General features: G+C 41.7%; 1 protein-coding gene across 1 annotated transcript in view; it reads left to right on the forward strand.

Moving 5' to 3' along the window:
* The window catches only part of ZDHHC21 (zinc finger DHHC-type palmitoyltransferase 21), a 59,051-nt gene extending 40,519 nt beyond the window's left edge, over positions 1-18,532 (forward strand). Inside the window, exons 7-8 of the mRNA XM_068271382.1 lie at positions 14,935-14,978; positions 17,988-18,532. Coding sequence (XP_068127483.1) covers positions 14,935-14,978; positions 17,988-18,120 — 177 coding nt within the window. The 3' untranslated portion in view covers positions 18,121-18,532. The remainder of the gene's footprint in view (positions 1-14,934; positions 14,979-17,987) is intronic.
* Positions 18,533-18,980: the final 448 nt, after the last annotated feature.

Here is an 18,980-nt window from a genome sequence, read left to right on the forward strand (position 1 = left end):
CCCCCCTATTCCACTTGCTTTAGATTCTCTTTTAGATTGAAGACCTACCACTGCAACTTTACTTATCACCTACACCTCCTGTACAGGAGTTGATTCTGGCCACCATTAGAGAGCATTCCAAAAAAAAAGGGGGGGGGGGGGTGTTCCTCTGAAGGGTGGCCAAAACTGTCTTCTCTACTGTAGGTACCTATAAATGTAATCATGAAAACTCTGCAGAGGGTAGTGTTTATTACATTTCTCCTCTTTACAGATAGGTTTTTGTACTGACTATTTCCACAGTTTCAGGCATACTGAGAAAGTTAACTTTGTCTTCATGTTAATTCTATCCACGTGATAGAAATTTGATGGGAAGTTATTAGTCAATAACCAGTGGCACAACAAGGCACTCTTGAATGAAATGTGACAGTCCCATCTCTACCATGCTAAGGGCCCGTTTCCACTAGCGCGAATCCGCATGCAGACAACTCATGCGGATTCACTTAAGCAATACAAGTGGATGGGACTGTTTCCACTTGTCAGTTTTCACTTGCGTTTTTCTGCACGGTAGACTCTGCAGAATTCACCTGCGTGTGGAATGCAGGCGAATCGCAGGCAATGTATTTAATAGGGAAATCGCATGCGTTTTTTGCATGCGTTTTTTCCCGCGATTTCGCATTGAAAGTAATGTAAATTGACACAGGCAGTGACATGGTTAAAATCGCATATACCCTGCCTATGTGAAATCGCGGTAAAAAACGCATGCGGAATTGCATCCGCATGCGATTTCGTCAGCGGTGACATGCGGCGATTCCGCACCGCAATAGTGGAAACGAGCCCTAAACCAATAATTAAAGATATGTATGTACTCTTTGGATGGGTCATTTGATGATGACTCCAGGAATGATCCTTTTTACTCTAATACTGCTGTGTGCCGCCAGTACAAGCAGATTATCTGTGACCCAGATATAGCAATTAGTTTACTCAGACACTTGCCGAGAATGAATGGATCTGGTAATCTTATTTCCTACAAGTTAAAAATGTCCCCCTTTCCTCATAAAATGACCAGATGTTTTAGTTTGGCTGCATCCTTCAAACAGACTAATCTGTAGCCTAATTATAAGGGATTATCCTGATTTGTTTTTGTTATGTAAATTGTAATTTTCATAGTTGGGTATATAAAAAATAGATCTACATATTGTGGCATTCTTTCTATGATTTTCTGTTTTTTTGTAACTTCCTGTTTTTGCAATGTATAACATTGCAAATTCTTCCTTTTTTTTTCCATATGGTGTATTTGCCCTCTTGTATGTTTGTAAAGCCAAAAAAGCTAGGCCCACCCAATCTGTAACCTTCCCCATGACCACGTGCACATAATATGCAGTCTAGGCATGATGGTCTATGCTCTGGAATAATAGTACAGTACTAGAATATTAGAATGAAAAGCAAAGAAGACTAGAGGGAAAAGAAAGCATTTGAAACAGTTATTGAAGGAATCCATTGTGTTTAATTGAAAAAGGATGAAGTACATATTTGTAAAATATTTTTTCCTTCAAAGATTAATATCTGCAAAAGTTTTTACTATTCCCCGGGAATTTATCCATTCAGTTTAGCTACTCTCACTGAAATGAGTCAGATTTCTTTTATTGATTGACCTCTCTAGACACTGTACAATGGGGCGGTTTCATGTTTGGGTGGGAGCTGTGCAGGCAATGGAATGGACAAGAACTGCCTGGAAGAAAGCACCCATCATTGTTAACATGGTTACAAGGGGTAGAATTGCTTTGTAACAGATCATAAAAATTCATGTCAAGATGCAGTCTATCCAGGAGTAGAAATGGCTGCAGTGTGCTTATGAGTGATCAGTAATTATGTTTATTGCTTGGTGAGATATATATTTTATATTTAGAGATTTAATTAATCCTGTAAGCTGTCCGGAAGGATTTTTTTTATTATTATTCTATTGTGTGGAGAATAAAGGATTGTATATTTATTATGTTGTTTTTTTTTTTTTTAAACATAAGAAAAGTTTTTTTTTTTTTTTTATTGTGCAAAAGTCAGAAAGCACAAATAGAAAGGCATTTTTTACAAAATTGAGAACAGGCATACAGAAGATATTTTTTAGAAATATTACATCATTGCTCTCACATCTATTTTTCGTTCATTAGAGCTCCATTTAAAGCATACTTATAAATACTTATTGGTGTAAATTAGTGATGGGTCGTTCGCGAACGAGCCGGCTCTAAGAGCCGGCTCTTTGCTGTGAACGACAAGAGCCGGTTCTCAGTTTTGAAAGAGCCGATGCCTCAGCCTCCCCACACAGCTCTGATTTGCTGTGTAATAAAGGGTGCTGGGAGATGTAGTCCCCCTCCTGCAGCTTGTAGGAGTGTATGGGGCGGAGCAGAGCAGTAGCAGGAGGGATTGCCCCAGTCAGCGAAGTTGTCATGGAGACGGGGGCGGGGCTTTTACTCCGATTATGAGTGGTGTCTAGTGATATTTAATGAAGAGCCGATTCAGAGCCGTAAGAGGCGGCTCTTTAATGGGAGCCGATTCAGAAGAGCCGATTCTCCGAGAAGAGCCGGAATTCCCATCACTAGTGTAAATGCGAGTTTGGACATTATGTATTGTGGTACTGTGCCATTCTCACGTTATTGATACTCTGCTTCTGTGAGGAGCAGGATTGTGGGCATACCTGATGCTGCATGTGGCCATAGGAGCAGCACGCCTTCATGGTATTATGTAGAAGTTTTTACAGGAAGCTTGCACATCAGCCAGCGGTGTACATGCGCAGGGTCACATGCAACATAGCAGATGAGAAGATGCAAGGTAGTATGTGGGGAGGACAACACCCACTACTCTTTAATTGAATGGTGCTGTATTGGCATCCAGAGAATGGAAAAAGCCAACTAGCTAGCTGTAGACGTGATGGCTATGGCAATATACGGTATATTCCGGCGTATAGGACGACTGGGCGTATAAGACAACCCCCCAACTTTTCCAGGTAAAAAATATAGAGTTTGGGATATACTTACCGTATAAGACTACCTCTCTTCTAATGCACACCAAATAAAAATTAAAAAAACATCATATACTGGTGCTATGTATGAACAGATACAGGTGCTGTACTGTATGTGGTACCCAGTATATAACAGTATATAGGTGATTGACTAGTTGGATTGGTCAGCTCTCCTTGTCTACCTGTTTATCAGAGCGATGGAAGAATAGATTGCGCTGTGCCCATACATGCCTCTTTCACCCTTCTGGCCCATCCTTGTATCCTATTTACCGCCTTCTCTGCCTCTCAGATCTCGCACATGTGCGCATGCACTGCTTCACTACAGTCCTCAGCAGTGAGATCTGAGAGGCGGTACCAATGACACCAGGCGTAGAAGACGATTTCAGAAGATTTTTAAGGGTTAAAAAGTAGTCTTATACACCAGAATGTACAGTACTAGGAATGTGTCATTATAACGTTTATTTTATTTGACATGCATGAGGCAGTGTATCAGTATGCTTTAATCATAAGTAAATTAACACTTTAATGTGCTTAGTTGGTAATATTGTTTGATTAAATGTCCCTTTATTCACTAAGTGAATGTAATGTGCCATTAATGTGATTAAGAAAAATTGCAGGTAGAATCTTGTTAAAATTGCCTGGGATTTAAATCCGCTTCTGCGTTAGAACACTTGGCATTAGGGCTGATCAGTCTTATGTGCTCCACTTGCAGCATCTCATCACCTCCTGCAGTGTGTGACTGGCTGAATTCCATGTTATCTGTAGTCACTTGTTGTGATGCCCTTCTATTAACATTACCTATTGCTGTGCTTGTGCTAATCCTGAAGTAATGAGCAACAGTGTTCTGTTCTTCTGAACACTCCGTAGGTTTACTGCTTTTATTCATTTAATTTACACCTAGCACTATTGTTGTCCCTGTGCTCCTTGCCTCGTCCAGGATTTCTGCTTTGTTGATTATAGTTCTGTATAGCAAACTGTGCTTATACCAGTGGTCTGTTACCACTGGCTTAGAAAGCTAATGATGTTGGTGGGAAATTTGTGTGTGCTTTATTAAACTAGCAACGCACAGCAGATTTGTGTGGCCTAAAATAATGGTAATCTGTTCCAAGTGACAATCTGATGATTATTGTACAGGTGTCTCCTGATATTGGCGGTCTCCCTTCTGCAATCCAGCTGGTTTGTTTCTACTTTCTGCTGTGTGCTACTTCTCCTTGTTCTCTTCTTCAGAGAGCTTACATGGCTTATCTACAATGATTGGGGAAAAACTGCCACTCGAAGTGGCCACAAAAATTATGCTGCTGCTTATGGTACTAGTGATGTAGATGCCATTTCCAGCCATATTGTCTGGTCCCTTTCATTGGCCAGCTAGCGTCCCATGATATTTACTCTGCTGCTATCTTTTTTTTTTTCACCTCTGCGTTACATAAATAGACTGAAGTATTTTGTTTAGAAAACTGTGATATGCAGAAAAAAGTTATCCGCTGGCATAGCATCTGTGACATGTCCAGTGTCCACAATCTCTTGCAGGTCGAGATTTTGCGTCTCCAACAGGCAGCTAACCTGTTTAAACGGATCCTAAAGTTAACATAGAATCCATCAATATGTCCGAAAACGGAACCATTTGCTGTCTAGTGTGTGTTTAACCTATCCTTATTAAATGGTGCTTTATCTCCTCTTCCTATATTTTTATGACAAATCGGATTCCAATCTGGACTCATTGCACCCAATTTAGCACGGCCAGCACTCCTAAAACTGCATTCATACTGAAACCAATTTTTTTTTTTAAATAACTGAGACCAGCAACATTTGTGTGATATTTGTATAAAGTTCCTTAGGGCTGAATGCGAATGTATCCTATACTCTGTCACTTCAGCCTTCATCTGTGAATATGCCTGAAAGAGGCTTAAGCTCTGAAAGCTTGTATTACTTAGCAAGTTAAAGGGACTCCGAGCAGTGCACAAACTATGGAAAGATGTATATCATTTTAAAGCTCTCTTTCTCCTCTTTCCAATGATCTATAAACCGCCGCCATAAGCCTTTTAGTTTTCGCTATTTTCGCGATTACAATTGCCGTGGCCGCGATTTCAATCGCGAAAATAGAGAAAACTAAAAGGCGTAGGGCGACGATTTAGGTGTCGCCAGAAAGAGGAGAAAGAGAAATTTAAAATGATATCCATCTTTCCATAGTTACTTGTATTACACAGGGCGACTTTTTCCTAAAGTCAGCAGCTCCATTCTGCTGAGTGGAGCTGCTGACACTGGGGAAAGTGTTGTCCTGTATAATACAATGTAACTATGGAAAGATGGATATCATTTAAAGCTCTCTTTCTCCTCTTTCTGGCGACACCTAAAGCGTCGCCCTACGCCTTTTAGTTTTCTCTATTTTCGCGATTGAAATCGCGGCCACGGCAATTTCAATCGCGAAAATAGCGAAAACTAAAAGGCATAGGGCGGCGGTTTATATATCATTGGAAAGAGGAGAAAGAGAGCTTTAAAATGATATGCATCTTTCCATAGTTTCTGCACTGCTCGGAGTCCCTTTAACCACTTCACAACTGAGGGGTTTTACCCCTTCAGCATCCAAGCAATTTTCACCTTTCAGCTCCTTCCATTCATTTGCCAATAACTTTATCTCTACTTATCAGAATGAAATGTGTTAAATGTGTTTTTTTTTATCACTAATTAGGCTTACTTTGGGTGGTACATTATGCCAAGAATTTTTTATTCTAAATGTTTTTTTAATGGAAAAATAAGAAAAAAATTGGGAAAAAATCCTTATTTTTCAGTTTTCGGCCATTATGATTTTTAAATAATGCATGCTACCATAATTAAAATCCACGTAATTAATGTGCCCATTTGTACCGGTTATTACACCATTTAAATGATGTCCCTATCACAATGTCTGGTGCCAATATTTTATTAGGAAATAAAGATGCATTTTTTTCAGTTTTGCATCCATCATTAATAAAAAGCCCATAATTTATAAAGTAACAGTATTATACCGTCTTGACATACATATTAAAAAAGTTCAGTCCCTAAGAAAACTATTAATGCATTTTTTATAATTGTAAATTTATTTCATTGTATTTTTCTCTAATTGTCATCCGGGACAACCTGAGATCCGGTCCCGCCCAGGATCTGTGGAAACACACCAACAAGAAGTTTAAAAGCCCCCGCCCACCCTCCATCCTCAGTTCATCTGTGTTTCCGTGACGGAAACACCTAAAGAAGCAAGCTCCCGTTTGTTATTTTTCTTGTACTCACCAGAGGGTGAGTATTTTTCCCAGAGGAGGCAGAAGACGGTGGCGAGGCGTACAGAGGTAACGCTAGCCGCGGACCTCCTCTAAAATATATTGCAGCCAGGTATTTGGTCTCCGTGCGGAGTGTGACCAGAATACCTTCCTTCCTCCGTCAGACGCCGGCCCTGCAAGGCGCATCCGGTCTGACAGCCGATCCAGCCAATCGGAGAGAGGCGGAAGTGACGCATCGGTCACGCGGCTAAAGGAGGAGGCGGAATCCGGAGAGCCAGGAAGTTGAGAGAGCGTGCTCCTGGCGTCTCCGCAAGTGCACCGCTAGCAGAGAGGATGTCGCAACCTCAGCCGCAGCAGCAGCCGACACAGCGGGAGGCAGATGCGGCGGCCAAATCCTCTTCCCAGGTGCAGCAATCCGGGTCTGGGGTGGCAAAGACTGAGCCCAAAGTTACTGCACCACCTAAATATAAAAGATGTGGTTTATGTAACACCAAAATTGCCCTAGAGACCCCTAGGAATATATGTCAGGCCTGCACTGATGCTATTGTGGTTTCAGAAACTTCTAATATTTTGAAAGGAGTTATGGAATCAGTAAATAAAAACATGCAAGAAACTTTAGACAAATTTAAAGAAAGTTTTGTGCCACCTGCTATAGATCCTCTTCCAGGTCCTTCCAATATTACTCCCTCTCAGCCTTCAAATCTGCCCGACATCTTAGGGGTTGAGGAGGAAGAGGAAGATAGAGAAGAGGAGGAGGGGGAGGATTTATCAGAGAATATATCACAGGAGGAAGGAGAGCAGCCCAGATCAGAGGGAGAGGAAACAGTTAAAACTCCCAGATTTTTATTTTCTCCTGATGAGTCTTCTGAATTGCTCAAGGCTGTGTATGTTACTGAGCAAATTAAGGAAGCAGTTCCTGAACTTACCCCTCAGGATCAGGTTTATTCTGGTCTAGGTCAGGCCACGGGTAAGGTATTTCCTATCCATAAAACTCTGCAGGAAATCATTACATCCCAGTGGCAAAATCCAGAGAGGCCCTTGTTTATCCCAAAATCAGCAAAGAGAAAGTTCCCTTTTTCTCAGGCAGAAATTGATAAATGGACTAAATGTCCTAAATTAGATGCGTCCCTATCCAAATATTCCAAGGATTCGGACTTATCCTTTGAGGATGCTGGGGTCCTTAAAGACGTGATGGATAAGAAAGTAGATTCACTTCTCAGGAGAGCATGGGAATCTGCTGCGTTTGGTTTCATCCCAGGTATTTCGGCCACCTGCATTTCCCGTAATCTTAGAATATGGATGGACAATTTGATTGAACAAATTTCTAAAGGTGTTCCACTAAAAGATTATGCAGCCTCTCTTCCAGTAGTTCTTAAGGCGGTAGCCTTTTTAGCCGACGCAGTTACAGAACTTATTCGCGTATCAGCCCGTACGACCGCACTTATTAATTCGGCTAGGAGAGCAGTGTGGTTGAAAACCTGGGAAGGGGACCAGACATCCAAAAACAAATTATGTGCCCTTCCATTTGAAGGTAATCTTCTTTTTGGCACAGGTTTAGAGGAAGTACTTTCCCGGTCAGCCGAAAAGGGGAAACAATTCCCAAATAAGAAGAAAAGTTTTAAGGGTAAAAGGCCTTTTGTCCCTAAAAGACAGGAGCCAGAGCCAACCAAAAACAGGAATGTGCAGAGGAAATGGTCCTTTCCGAAAGGGAGAGGTAGAGGGGGATTTACTCTCGGGAGGACTGATCCCCCCCCAAACCAGGTAAATGACTCTCTGCCAGTAGGGGGCAGACTTCTTTATTTTCAGTTAGAATGGGAGAAATTGAATCCCAATCCGTTTGTTTTACAAATTATAAGTCAGGGTTATCGCCTGCAATTCTCTGTCAAGCCCCCGCAGAGGAGATTTGTAAATCCAATTCCGAAGGATCGAGCGAAAGCCGAGGGTTTGGAATTGGAAATTCAGAAACTTCTAGAAAAAAGAGTGATTATTCATGTTCCCCAGGAAGAAGTATTCCAGGGATACTACTCCCACGTATTTCTGGTAAAGAAAGCCAACGGGGAGTTCAGGTTTATTTTAAACCTGAAATCTCTCAATCCGTTTCTGACGTACAAGAAATTCAGGATGGAGAGTATATATTCAGTAAGGTCCCTATTGCAAGGCAAGGAATTTTTTGTCTCAATAGACCTTCAAGACGCCTACCTGCACATTCCGATTTTTGCGGCACATCAAAAATTTTTGAGATTCGCAATCAGAGCTCCCTCCCACATTCGTCACTTCCAATTTCAAGCTCTTCCATTCGGAATAGCGTCAGCTCCGCGAGTGTTCACCAAGGTGCTAGCAGAAGTGATGAAGGGTTTAAGGCTTCAGGGAATTTCGATTGTCCCTTACCTGGACGATCTGTTGATATTTGCGGAGACAGAAGATCTAGCCAAAACCCACAGGGATATAGTGATCCACACTCTGGTTCAGGTGGGCTGGATTGTGAATTACGCCAAGTCGTCTCTAAACCCGACCCAGGAAATTACTTTTCTAGGCTACAAAATAAATTCGTTAGAAAAGAAAATTTTCCTGCCGACAGAAAAGATTATAAAGATACAGTCAGAAATAAACAATTTAATCAGCCAAGAGACTTCGTCTCTCAGGCAGATTATGAGAGTGTTGGGTCTATTTTCAACAGCAATCCCGGCAGTCACTTGGGCTCAATCGCACGGGAGAATGCTTCAGTCTCTCCTTCTTTCGAATTGGGACAAATCCAGGGAGTCCTTGGATCTACGAATTTCGATCCCAGACTTAGTCAGGGTCGACTTAAGATGGTGGCTGAGCCGACAGAACCTGGAGACGGGGAGATTCTGGAGGCAAAACGATCCAATAAAGATTTTTACAGACGCAAGTTCTTGGGGCTGGGGAGCAACGTCTTTGGGCAATCATGCCCAGGGAAATTGGTCCCAGGCTATAAGCAGGAAGTCATCCAACTTCAGAGAGCTTCTGGCAGTTCAGAGAGCTCTTCTATTTTTTCAGTCTCTAATAGAAGAGAATCACGTTCAGGTCTTTTCAGACAATATCACGACGGTGGCGTATCTCTCAAAGCAGGGGGGTACGAGATCAAGCGAGCTCATGTCTCTCTGCGCGGAGATTCTCGTTTGGATAGAGCCTCGGGTTCTATCGCTGTCGGCGGTCCACATAAGGGGGATCCTCAATGTGGAAGCGGGCTTCTTGAGTCGTCAGGAGGTGAATCAAACAGAATGGGAACTTCATCCAGAAGTTTTTCAACTGATAACAGAAAGATTCGGGATCCCGGAGATAGACCTCTTCGCATCCCCTATGAACGCAAAAGTAGCGAATTTTTTCTCGCTACACAGATGCCAGAAGTCTCTGGGGTTGGATGCACTCAGTCTCCCATGGAGGTTCAAGCTTTGCTATGCTTTCCCTCCAACTGTGCTTCTTCCTCAGGTACTAGGAAAACTTCAAAAGGAAAAAGTGAGATTAATTCTAATAGCTCCCCAATGGCCAAAAAGACCATGGTATGCAACAATGTTGAAGATGTCAGTGGAACCTCAATTTCCTCTGCCACTTCGTCCAGATCTTTTGATTCAGGGGCCGCTCTCGCACCCCAAGCCACAATTATTCAATCTGGCAGCCTGGATCCTGAAAGGGTAATTCTTAGACAGAAGGGTCTTTCGGAAAAAGTGATCGAAACATTGATGAAATGCAGGAAACCGATAACGCAGAAGATTTACCGTAAGGTTTGGAAAGTTTATTTATCATGGTGTGAGGCTCATAACAAGAACCATACGCTATCAAGCTCAGTTCTGGATTTCCTCCAGGACGGGTTTGACATGAAGCTGGCACCAAGTACTCTTAAGGTACAGTGTTCAGCTCTATCCATTCTGCTAGACAGGCATTTAGCTCAGGAAGAATTGTTCAGAAATTTCTTCAAAGCTTTGCAGAGATCAACTCCGGTGAAGCAAAAGATTTTTCCACAATGGGATTTGTCTCTAGTCCTGAATAGTCTTATGAAAAACCCTTTTGAGCCTATTGAAGATATTGATATTAAATTTTTGACACTTAAAATAACTTTTCTCATTGCAATCACATCGGCTAGGCGCTTAGGTGACTTACAAGCTCTTTCCATCAAGGATCCTTTCCTAATTATCTGTCCTGACAGTATTAGACTCAGGTTAGATCCGGCCTATCTCCCAAAAATGTCTTCAGAGTTCCACAGGTCTCAAGAGATTATCCTTCCCTCTTTTTGTACTGAACCTGTGGGGTCCAGAGAAGAGGGGTTCCATTGTTTAGACGTCAGACGTTCCTTACTAACCTATCTTGCCAGATCAAGAGAATTTAGGAAGTCTAGCAACCTGTTGGTTTTATTTGCAGGTAAGAATAGGGGCCAGCAGGCATCCAGACAAACCATCGCAAGATGGATTAGACAGATGATAGCTTTAGCCTATGAGAGTAGTAATTGTCCCTTACCTCCTAACATTAAAGCCCACTCAACCCGATCTTTATCCACATCATGGGCAGAAAGGGCAGGAGCTACCATTCAACAGATTTGTCAAGCAGCAACCTGGTCGAGTGCATCTACTTTCATCAAACACTACAGAGTGGATGTGTTATCTCAGCAGGACCAATCGTTTGGCAGAAAGGTGCTCCAGGCAGTGGTCCCTCCCTAGGTGAGATGTTTGTCTTGTTAAGACTTCTTGCCTATCTCTCAGGTTGTCCCGGATGACAATTAGAGAAAGACTCCTATTAGACCTACCGGTAATGGAGTTTCTGATTGTCATCCGGGACAAACATCTAGAACCCTTCCCTTCTCCTGTCTCGCACCTTTCTCTGTTAGTTTCAGGAGCACAGGGTATTATCTTAATAGTCACCTTCAGGTGTCTAGTTTTTCCTTCATCTTGGTGTTTCTAGTCTATGTTTACTTTCAGACGCACTGAGGATGGAGGGTGGGCGGGGGCTTTTAAACTTCTTGTTGGTGTGTTTCCACAGATCCTGGGCGGGACCGGATCTCAGGTTGTCCCGGATGACAATCAGAAACTCCATTACCGGTAGGTCTAATAGGAGTCTTTTTACAAAAAAAATAAATGTTGGTAACTATTGGGGAGTGTGGGAGGTAAGGGGTTAATTTAAAATGTAAAAACAGGTCTTTGCATTTAAAAAAAGTACTTTTAGATGTAGTTTTACTATTTGGCCACAAGATGGCCTCCGTCTTTTTTTTGTTATATGTCCTGTAAGCGAAATATGTATGCTTACAGGAAGTGTACTGAAGATGGGAAACTTTTATTTATTAGAATGATCGTGCAGCTTCTCATAAAAGGCGCCGATAATTGCTACGGGGACTTAGATCAGTGATTAGGAATTGCTTTCTCATTCATTGATCTCCTGGCGGGCAGATGGCAACATGAACGAGCGCACAAATAAGCGGGAGCGCTTTCAGCAGTGGTAGCAGCGGGAGTACGTATATTTACTCCCCTGGGCGGTTAGATGAAGTCTGCAGGGGAGTAGATATGCTGTACTGGAGCTGTGAAGTGGTTAAAGAGACACTGAAGCGAAAAAAAATATATGATATAATGAATTGGTTGTGTACTATGAATAATTACTAGAAGATTAGCAGCAAAGAAAATATTCTCATATTTTTATTTTCAGGTATATAGTGTTTTTTCTAACATTGCATCACTCTATAATATGTGCAGATTACACAACACTCAGCATTCAAAATGAGTCTTTCAGAGCAGTCTGTGAAGTAATTAACTCTCCTCTAGCAGAGGAAAAGTAAACAGTTCAATTACAGTTGAGATAATAAAAGTCAGATAACAGCCCTCTCCACCACTAACTTAGTCGGAGAGCTTAATGGCTTGTTTGCATAGAGATAACAACTGGAGTTTCTCAACTCTTCCTGTACTGGAAACAATTAGACTGATGTATCTGATCTTAATGTTTTTTTTCTTAGCTGTACTACACATACAAATCATAATATCATCATTTTTTTTCGCTTCAGTGTCTCTTTAAGTGTATAATTTTTACTTTTATTTTTTTCTGGTCATGTAGTTCTCTCAGCTAAACCGCTGCAAAGTAATTTTCTTTGCTGTTGACACAACTGGCCAGCTTTTACTGATGTATGCATGTCTCCACGGCTGTGAAGAGATGCAAACATGTGTGTTCAGACTATGGAACCAGAGCAGTCCATTAGATGATTCCCTATCAGGATTTTCACTAAGGCTTAGTGCACACCGAGCGGTTTTTGGAGCGATCCGCCGGCCGCATCCGCCTGTAAAAATGCTTGGCTAATGTATTGCAATGGGATGGTGCACACTGGCGGTTTGAGGTTTTTGACAAGCCGCAAACCCGCCTCCTGCTGCACGTTTGCGGATTTCAGAAGCGTTTCGTCCTCAATGTAAAGTTAAGTATAGGAAAAACGCAAACCGCTCTGAAAAACGCTACTTTAGAGCGGTTTGCCAGGCGTTTTTGTTACAGAAGCTGTTCAGTAACAGCTTTTACTGTAACAATATGTGTAATCTGCTACACAAAAACGCACCCAAAACCGCTAGGTATGTTTAGAAAACCTCTCTAAACATACCTAGAATCGCTCTGAAATCAGCTCCCAAAACCGCTAGCGTATTGCGGATCTGCTAGCGGTTTTGGTGTGCACTGGGCCTTACACTGGTAAACAAAACAAAAAAAGTGTCCCTACAAGAGATGCTCAGTGTTAAATTGTCACTGGTGCCATTTTATCCTTTGCTGCAGCTTTTATTCATCATTGTTAGTATAGTGGAATAATACCATTATTAAAGTGAGCCTCAAGCTACAGGAACAAAGGCTGCAATCCTTATTTCCTTATAAAGCATGTCAGTTGCCTGGCTGTCATGGTGATCTTTAGGCTTTAGTTGCTTTTGAGTCCAACACCTGCAACAAGCATGCAGCCAGTGGAATCAGACCAGGGTCCAAGCATGTGCGGCTAACAAAGGGGCACATCTGGCTATGAGAGAGCTTATAAAGGGGCTCATCTGTCTATCTATACTGGGGGGATGAAGGTGCACATGTGGCTATCTATGGGGGAGGCTTTTAAAAGGGTACATCTGGCTATCTGTACTGAGGGGGGCTAATAAAGGGGGCATATCTAGCTATCTATGGGGGGCTGTTTATCTATACAGGGAGGGGGGCTATAAAGGGGCCCATCTATACTGAGTGTGAGGGGCTAATAAAAGGTCACATCTGGCTATATGGGCGGGGGGGGGGGGTAATATAGGGGCACATCTGTCTATACTGGTCCGGGTTACTACAGGGGCACATCTGGCTATCCATACTTGGGTACTGATATTGGGGCACATCTGGCTATCAATATGGGGGGGGGGGGGGGGGCTGATACTACATGAAAAGTACACACTGTAGCAAAAATCCACCTTTTGTTTGAGAATGAAATATCCTCACCATAAATTGTGACAGGAATACAGTTTAAGTTTTGTGATAAACGGGAGAAAAAGCCAAATTTGCAGGGTTTGTTTTTTTTAATCTAAAGTAGCACTATTTACTTTTAGACTGTAATGGGTAAAAACTACAAATGTACCATATTTTAATTATTCTTATGTTTCCCCACTAAAATGCATAGAAAACAAAATGTTCTTGGGGGGGGGGGGGGGGGGGGGAAAGGGTGCCCTATTTATGTATGTATGTACTGTATGTGGGCTGGTGCACACCAAAAAATGCTAGTGGATCCGCAAACGCTAGTGATTTTTTTTTTTTTTTTAAAGCTGTTTTTCAGAGCGATTCTAGGCATGTTTAGAGAGATTTTCTAAACATGCCTAGCGTTTTTTTGGAGCATTTTTGTGTAGCAGATTTTATATTTTTTTTTTTACAGTGTATGTATGTGTTTATATAAGTCATTTCCAAAATAATGGTTAAATTCGGGAAATATCAGCCATACCGCACAAGTCTATATATTACCCATTATTGAATAGTCCTACATGTCTACTCTTCATTATTAATACAGTATAAGGAGAAAACAGTACACTCATTAAAGAAAAACAATTCGTTGAATTTCAAAATAAAATATCTTCGCCATACATTTTACCAGCAACGTAATTTAATAAATTAAATTAATAAAATATGAAATCTTTTTCTACAGTGGCACGGTTTAATTTCAAACTGTAGCTGGTGAAAACAGTTATTTTTTTCTATTTTTTTTTTCTTCTTTTCCCCTTTTAAAATGCATAGGAAATAAAATAATTGCTGGGGAGAAAAGCACCTAAATAAAATATAGTTTATCCCCAAAAAAGATGCATATATCACGAAGGTGTCATAAGTAGTGAAAAAGTTATTGCGGAATAAATCGGGACATACCAGTATATAAAACGTTAAAAACTGTTTAACTGTAAACTGTAAGTGGAAAACAGACCAGGATACAAAGTGGTTAAATATCTACGTTATCAAGTTTTGTTTTGTTTATGGTTTATCACTTCATAAGCGTCAACATTTGTTATAGTAAGCTGACTGACAAGCAAAAGTGCCCCCAAACACCCCAATGAGAACTACTTCCGAGGTACATGTACCAGGTGTTGAGAACCACTGGTATAAGCTACTGAAATGATGGTTCATCTTGTAATATTTGTATGTATTTAAATGCAAAATGAAGTCACATAAGCATAAATAAGATTGCTAGTAAATGAAAACAAAACTTTGTTTTTATTTTAGGACATGACTACTATAGAAAAAATGTCCAACTGCTGTGATGAAATGTAAGTATCAGATTTTTTTTTTCCCTAAGGGCTCGTTTCCACTGGTGCGGTGCGGAATCGCCTGCATTCCACCGCGGACGAAATCGCATGCGGGTGCGATTCTGCATGCGTTTTTGCCGCGATTTCGCATGCGATTCCGCATAGGTAAGGTATATGCGAATTTAACCATGTCACTGCCTGTGTAAATTAACATTAATACCTATGTGAAATCGCGGCAAAAAACGCATGGTCACCCCGCATGCGATTTCCCTATTAGATACATTAGCGGCGATTCGCGCACATTCCTTCTGCACGCGAAATCGCAGATTTCTGCCGCACCAAAAAACGCTCCCGCAGCCGCACAAGTGGAAACGGCCCCATCCACTTACATTGCCTATGCGAATCCGCGTGCAGTGCCCGCATAGTGGAAACGAGCCCTTAGTATGTTGGCTTTTACTAATTTCAGCTGCTAAATATTTGCCAGTTGGGCACAGCACAGATCAGGCTATGGGAACTGTTAAGGCATGCAGACAGTGAGGATCATAAGAAGAGTGTGTTGGCAGAAAATATGGGTGGTAGTGGTTGGTATGTGAGATGATTCAGGACTGTATGAGCGCTGAGGAGGTATGTAATGTGGGTTGTTAAGACTGGAAATGAATCCCAGTGCTGGTATTAAAAAAGATGGAGAAACTGAGCAGGTAGAGAGGAGGGAGCTCACAGTGGGGTGATAATGGGCAGGTTTGGTGGACATGTTGAGGTAATAGGATAGGTGTGGGGTTAAAAATGGTCAGTGAGATCCTGATCATTTTTTGTTGATGCAAATTTGTGCAGCATAGAAATGAACCAAAATTGCCAGCTACTGCATTTGACTGGTCCTGTTCCAAGGTACTGATTTCCAGTATGCAGGCAGTGACCAATGCTCAGCTTACTTGTGAGAGTCTGCTGTAACTTTCACCCTGTGTTGTTGGCTGGTTGGGGCGACAGTCCATTGCACAGGCCTCACAGGCTACATTTGATTTATTACTGTGATCAGGGGCGCTTTTTGGCACAGGCAGTACAGGCCATTGCCTGGAGTGTCATTGGTCCTGGGGGCACCATGTTGCTGGATTAAGCCCCAGCCCCCTGACTAATTCCCGTCCCATGGGTGTCTAATTACTTGGTTCTGCTGCATCTGCTTAGCGTAAAATGCAGGCAGTTGCCACTGTGTCCCTCTGTGCCTTGTGCATCCTTTTTCCCCCCTTGTGCCTCCTTCTGTCCCTTTGTACCTCCTCTCTCCATGTGCCTACTTCAGTTCCCCTGTGCCACCTCTGCCTCCTTCTGTGCCCCTTTGTGCCTCCTTCTGCCCCATGTTCCTCCTTATGTCCCCTTGAGCTACCTTTGAACCGCTGTTCCTCCTTCAGTCCCACTCTGCCTCGTTCTGTCCTCCTGTGCCCCCCATCTGTTTGCCTTTGTGCCTCATTCTGTCTCTATGTGCAACCTCTCTCCCCTGCACCTTTCTCTGTCCCCCTGTGCTTTTTTCTTTGCCCTTTTGTGCCTTCTTCTGCCTCCCTGTGGCTCTCTCTGTGCCTCCTTTGTCTCTCTGTGCCTCCTTACGATCAGTGGTGCCACAGGTTTTCTCACCTGGAGTGACAAAATGGCTAGAGGCGCCCCTGACTGTGATGGCAGTAGATCTTTCCATCCTTTTTAGTCCGTCATCCATCAGCACTGCCTAAAATGTCAGTGTTGCAGATTGTGGAGCTAGTCAGGTAGTGTGCTAAATTGTCCTAGTAAGGCCAGTATTAGGGATGGTCAATGCAAATAATTGGTGCAGAGCTAACCAAATGTATGCAGATTGATGGAATTCAATTAGTGAATTTCCAAGAATCATACATTTGCATCAAAAATGTCCATAAGCCTGCATCAATTTGGAATAATTTGCATCCCATTGACTATAAATTTGCCAAAACCTCAAGCGTTTTTTTCACGTTGTCATTATGGGGTGTTGTGTAGAATTCTGAGGAAAAAATTAAAGTAATCCATTTGGAATAAAGCTGTAACATAACAAAATGTGAAAAAAGTGATGCACTATGAATACTTTCTGGATGCACGGTATGTAACCCGGCCCATAGGGAAATGTGGAGCAATCCTTTACTTGCACTGCGCATCAGTTGTGCGTTGCGCTAAAGCTAACTGCATCACATTTTCTTTAAACCAGCCCTTACTTATCTTCTCTTGTTGTTGATCAAGGAAATCCAACTTGTACTGGTTATGCCTGTTGACAGTTTGTAAATATAAAACTGGAATTATAGCAGTTGTTGAAGTCTCGGCTTCTGTATTGAAGTATCTAGAATGAATTTCTTAATTACAGCAATGTTGTGCTTCTCTAAAGCACTAATAGGATCCTGCCAGGCAGAGGTCTAGGCTAAGTAAAGTTCCTTTGGGAGTTTCGTTTAGACTATAGCAGAGCAGATAAAATAGATGAAGAGCAAATGGATAACATTGCTGAAGCCTATCAAAACCATACAGCAGGGAAAGCTTCCGGCTATGCAGTTTGATGTATGCTTACTTTAATTCTATATTATTCTATGCTGAAAAAAATTACATAGGTTTTCAAATCGCCGGCAGCCCTTTCTCTGCTAATTTCCTTTAGTGAGCTTTTCTGATACAAACTGGAAGCAGCATTTTTATCTTCTAGGTCTTTACTTTTGTCTTTGTGAAGGGAGTTTTTGATAAGACAAAATGGTATTTCCAGGGTTCAAAGAGGAATGAAAGGACTTGCCACTGTTTAGTTGACATGAATTCTTGTCATCCCTAGATTGTCTACAACTTTAGAAGTTGCCCTCCGTTGATTGACAATAAAGTTTTAGCCCCTGCTAGGTGGTGTTAAATCGCAGCTGCATGTCACAATGAAAGGAAAGCTGCATTTGTGATGCTAGGGAACACAATTCATCTAAGCCTTCTAATAGATCCCCAGCCAACCCTGTATTGTCTACATTGACTGAAATGCACCATGGGAATGCTGTCTTTCACTAATAATGCTGTCTTCTGTAGATCGAGAGCTCGAAAACCATGGCAGCAGACCTTCTCAGAAGTTTTTGGCACTCGCTGGAAGATCCTGTGGTTCATTCCTTTCAGGCAGAGACGACCACTGCGAGTCTCCTACTACTTTGCCAATCATGTCTAAACAGATGGATGGTGGGCACAGATGGATCCGCCACGCTGGAAGCAAGTTACAGGTTTTATCTTAACAGTGCTATGACAGTCTTCAAGTCAATTATAATCCACCCACCAATCTTAGACATCACAAAGTGCCCCGGGCTTTGTTTTAATAGTGATCTCATTGCAATTGTGGGAACAGTACAAGATATGTATTTATTTGCAGAACACTGTCTCCTTTCAAGATGTCCCCCCCCCCCCCCCCCCTCAGGACATGTTGAACTCCCTCAGGCTGCAAACTAAAACCATGGATTAAGAAGATTTTTTTTTCCTGTTTGTTTTTCCTGTCATCTAATAGGTTTTTTTTTTAATTTTTGTTTTTAACTTTATTTTTTGTAATAATTGCACTGACAATATCTATCACATGGATTCCATTTGCATATATTTTGATGTTTCTGTTTATGGTTCTTGTCAAAATAGCCTTTATTTTTGTATAATGTATAAAGCAAATGTTTTTTGCAATTTTTTTTTTGTCTTTAACATGCTCATTTTTTTTCGGGACTGCTGCTTTATCAATGCATCAGAAACCAGAATACTGGATCAAAAGAGCTTCTAACTTGAAAGATTTTTTTTTTTTATAACCACTGTGCAAAAGTTTATTTATAATACAGTAACACCTACACCTGTTTGTTTGTTTTTTCCTGTAATGATGGATTTAGGTTCACTACCTTGTGGCTGATTATTGGAACTAAGTATACCTGTAATGTAGTGTAATAGTATTACCATATGTATTTGTAGACTTGTGCTCTACCTACAATAGATGCAGATGTTGGCTGCTTTTTATTTTTGTGTCCTGTGCAGTCACTGTTTTGCTGATCTCCTTAAAAT

The sequence above is a fragment of the Hyperolius riggenbachi genome, chromosome 1 (assembly GCF_040937935.1).
Source record: "Hyperolius riggenbachi isolate aHypRig1 chromosome 1, aHypRig1.pri, whole genome shotgun sequence".
NCBI lineage: Eukaryota > Metazoa > Chordata > Amphibia > Anura > Hyperoliidae > Hyperolius > Hyperolius riggenbachi.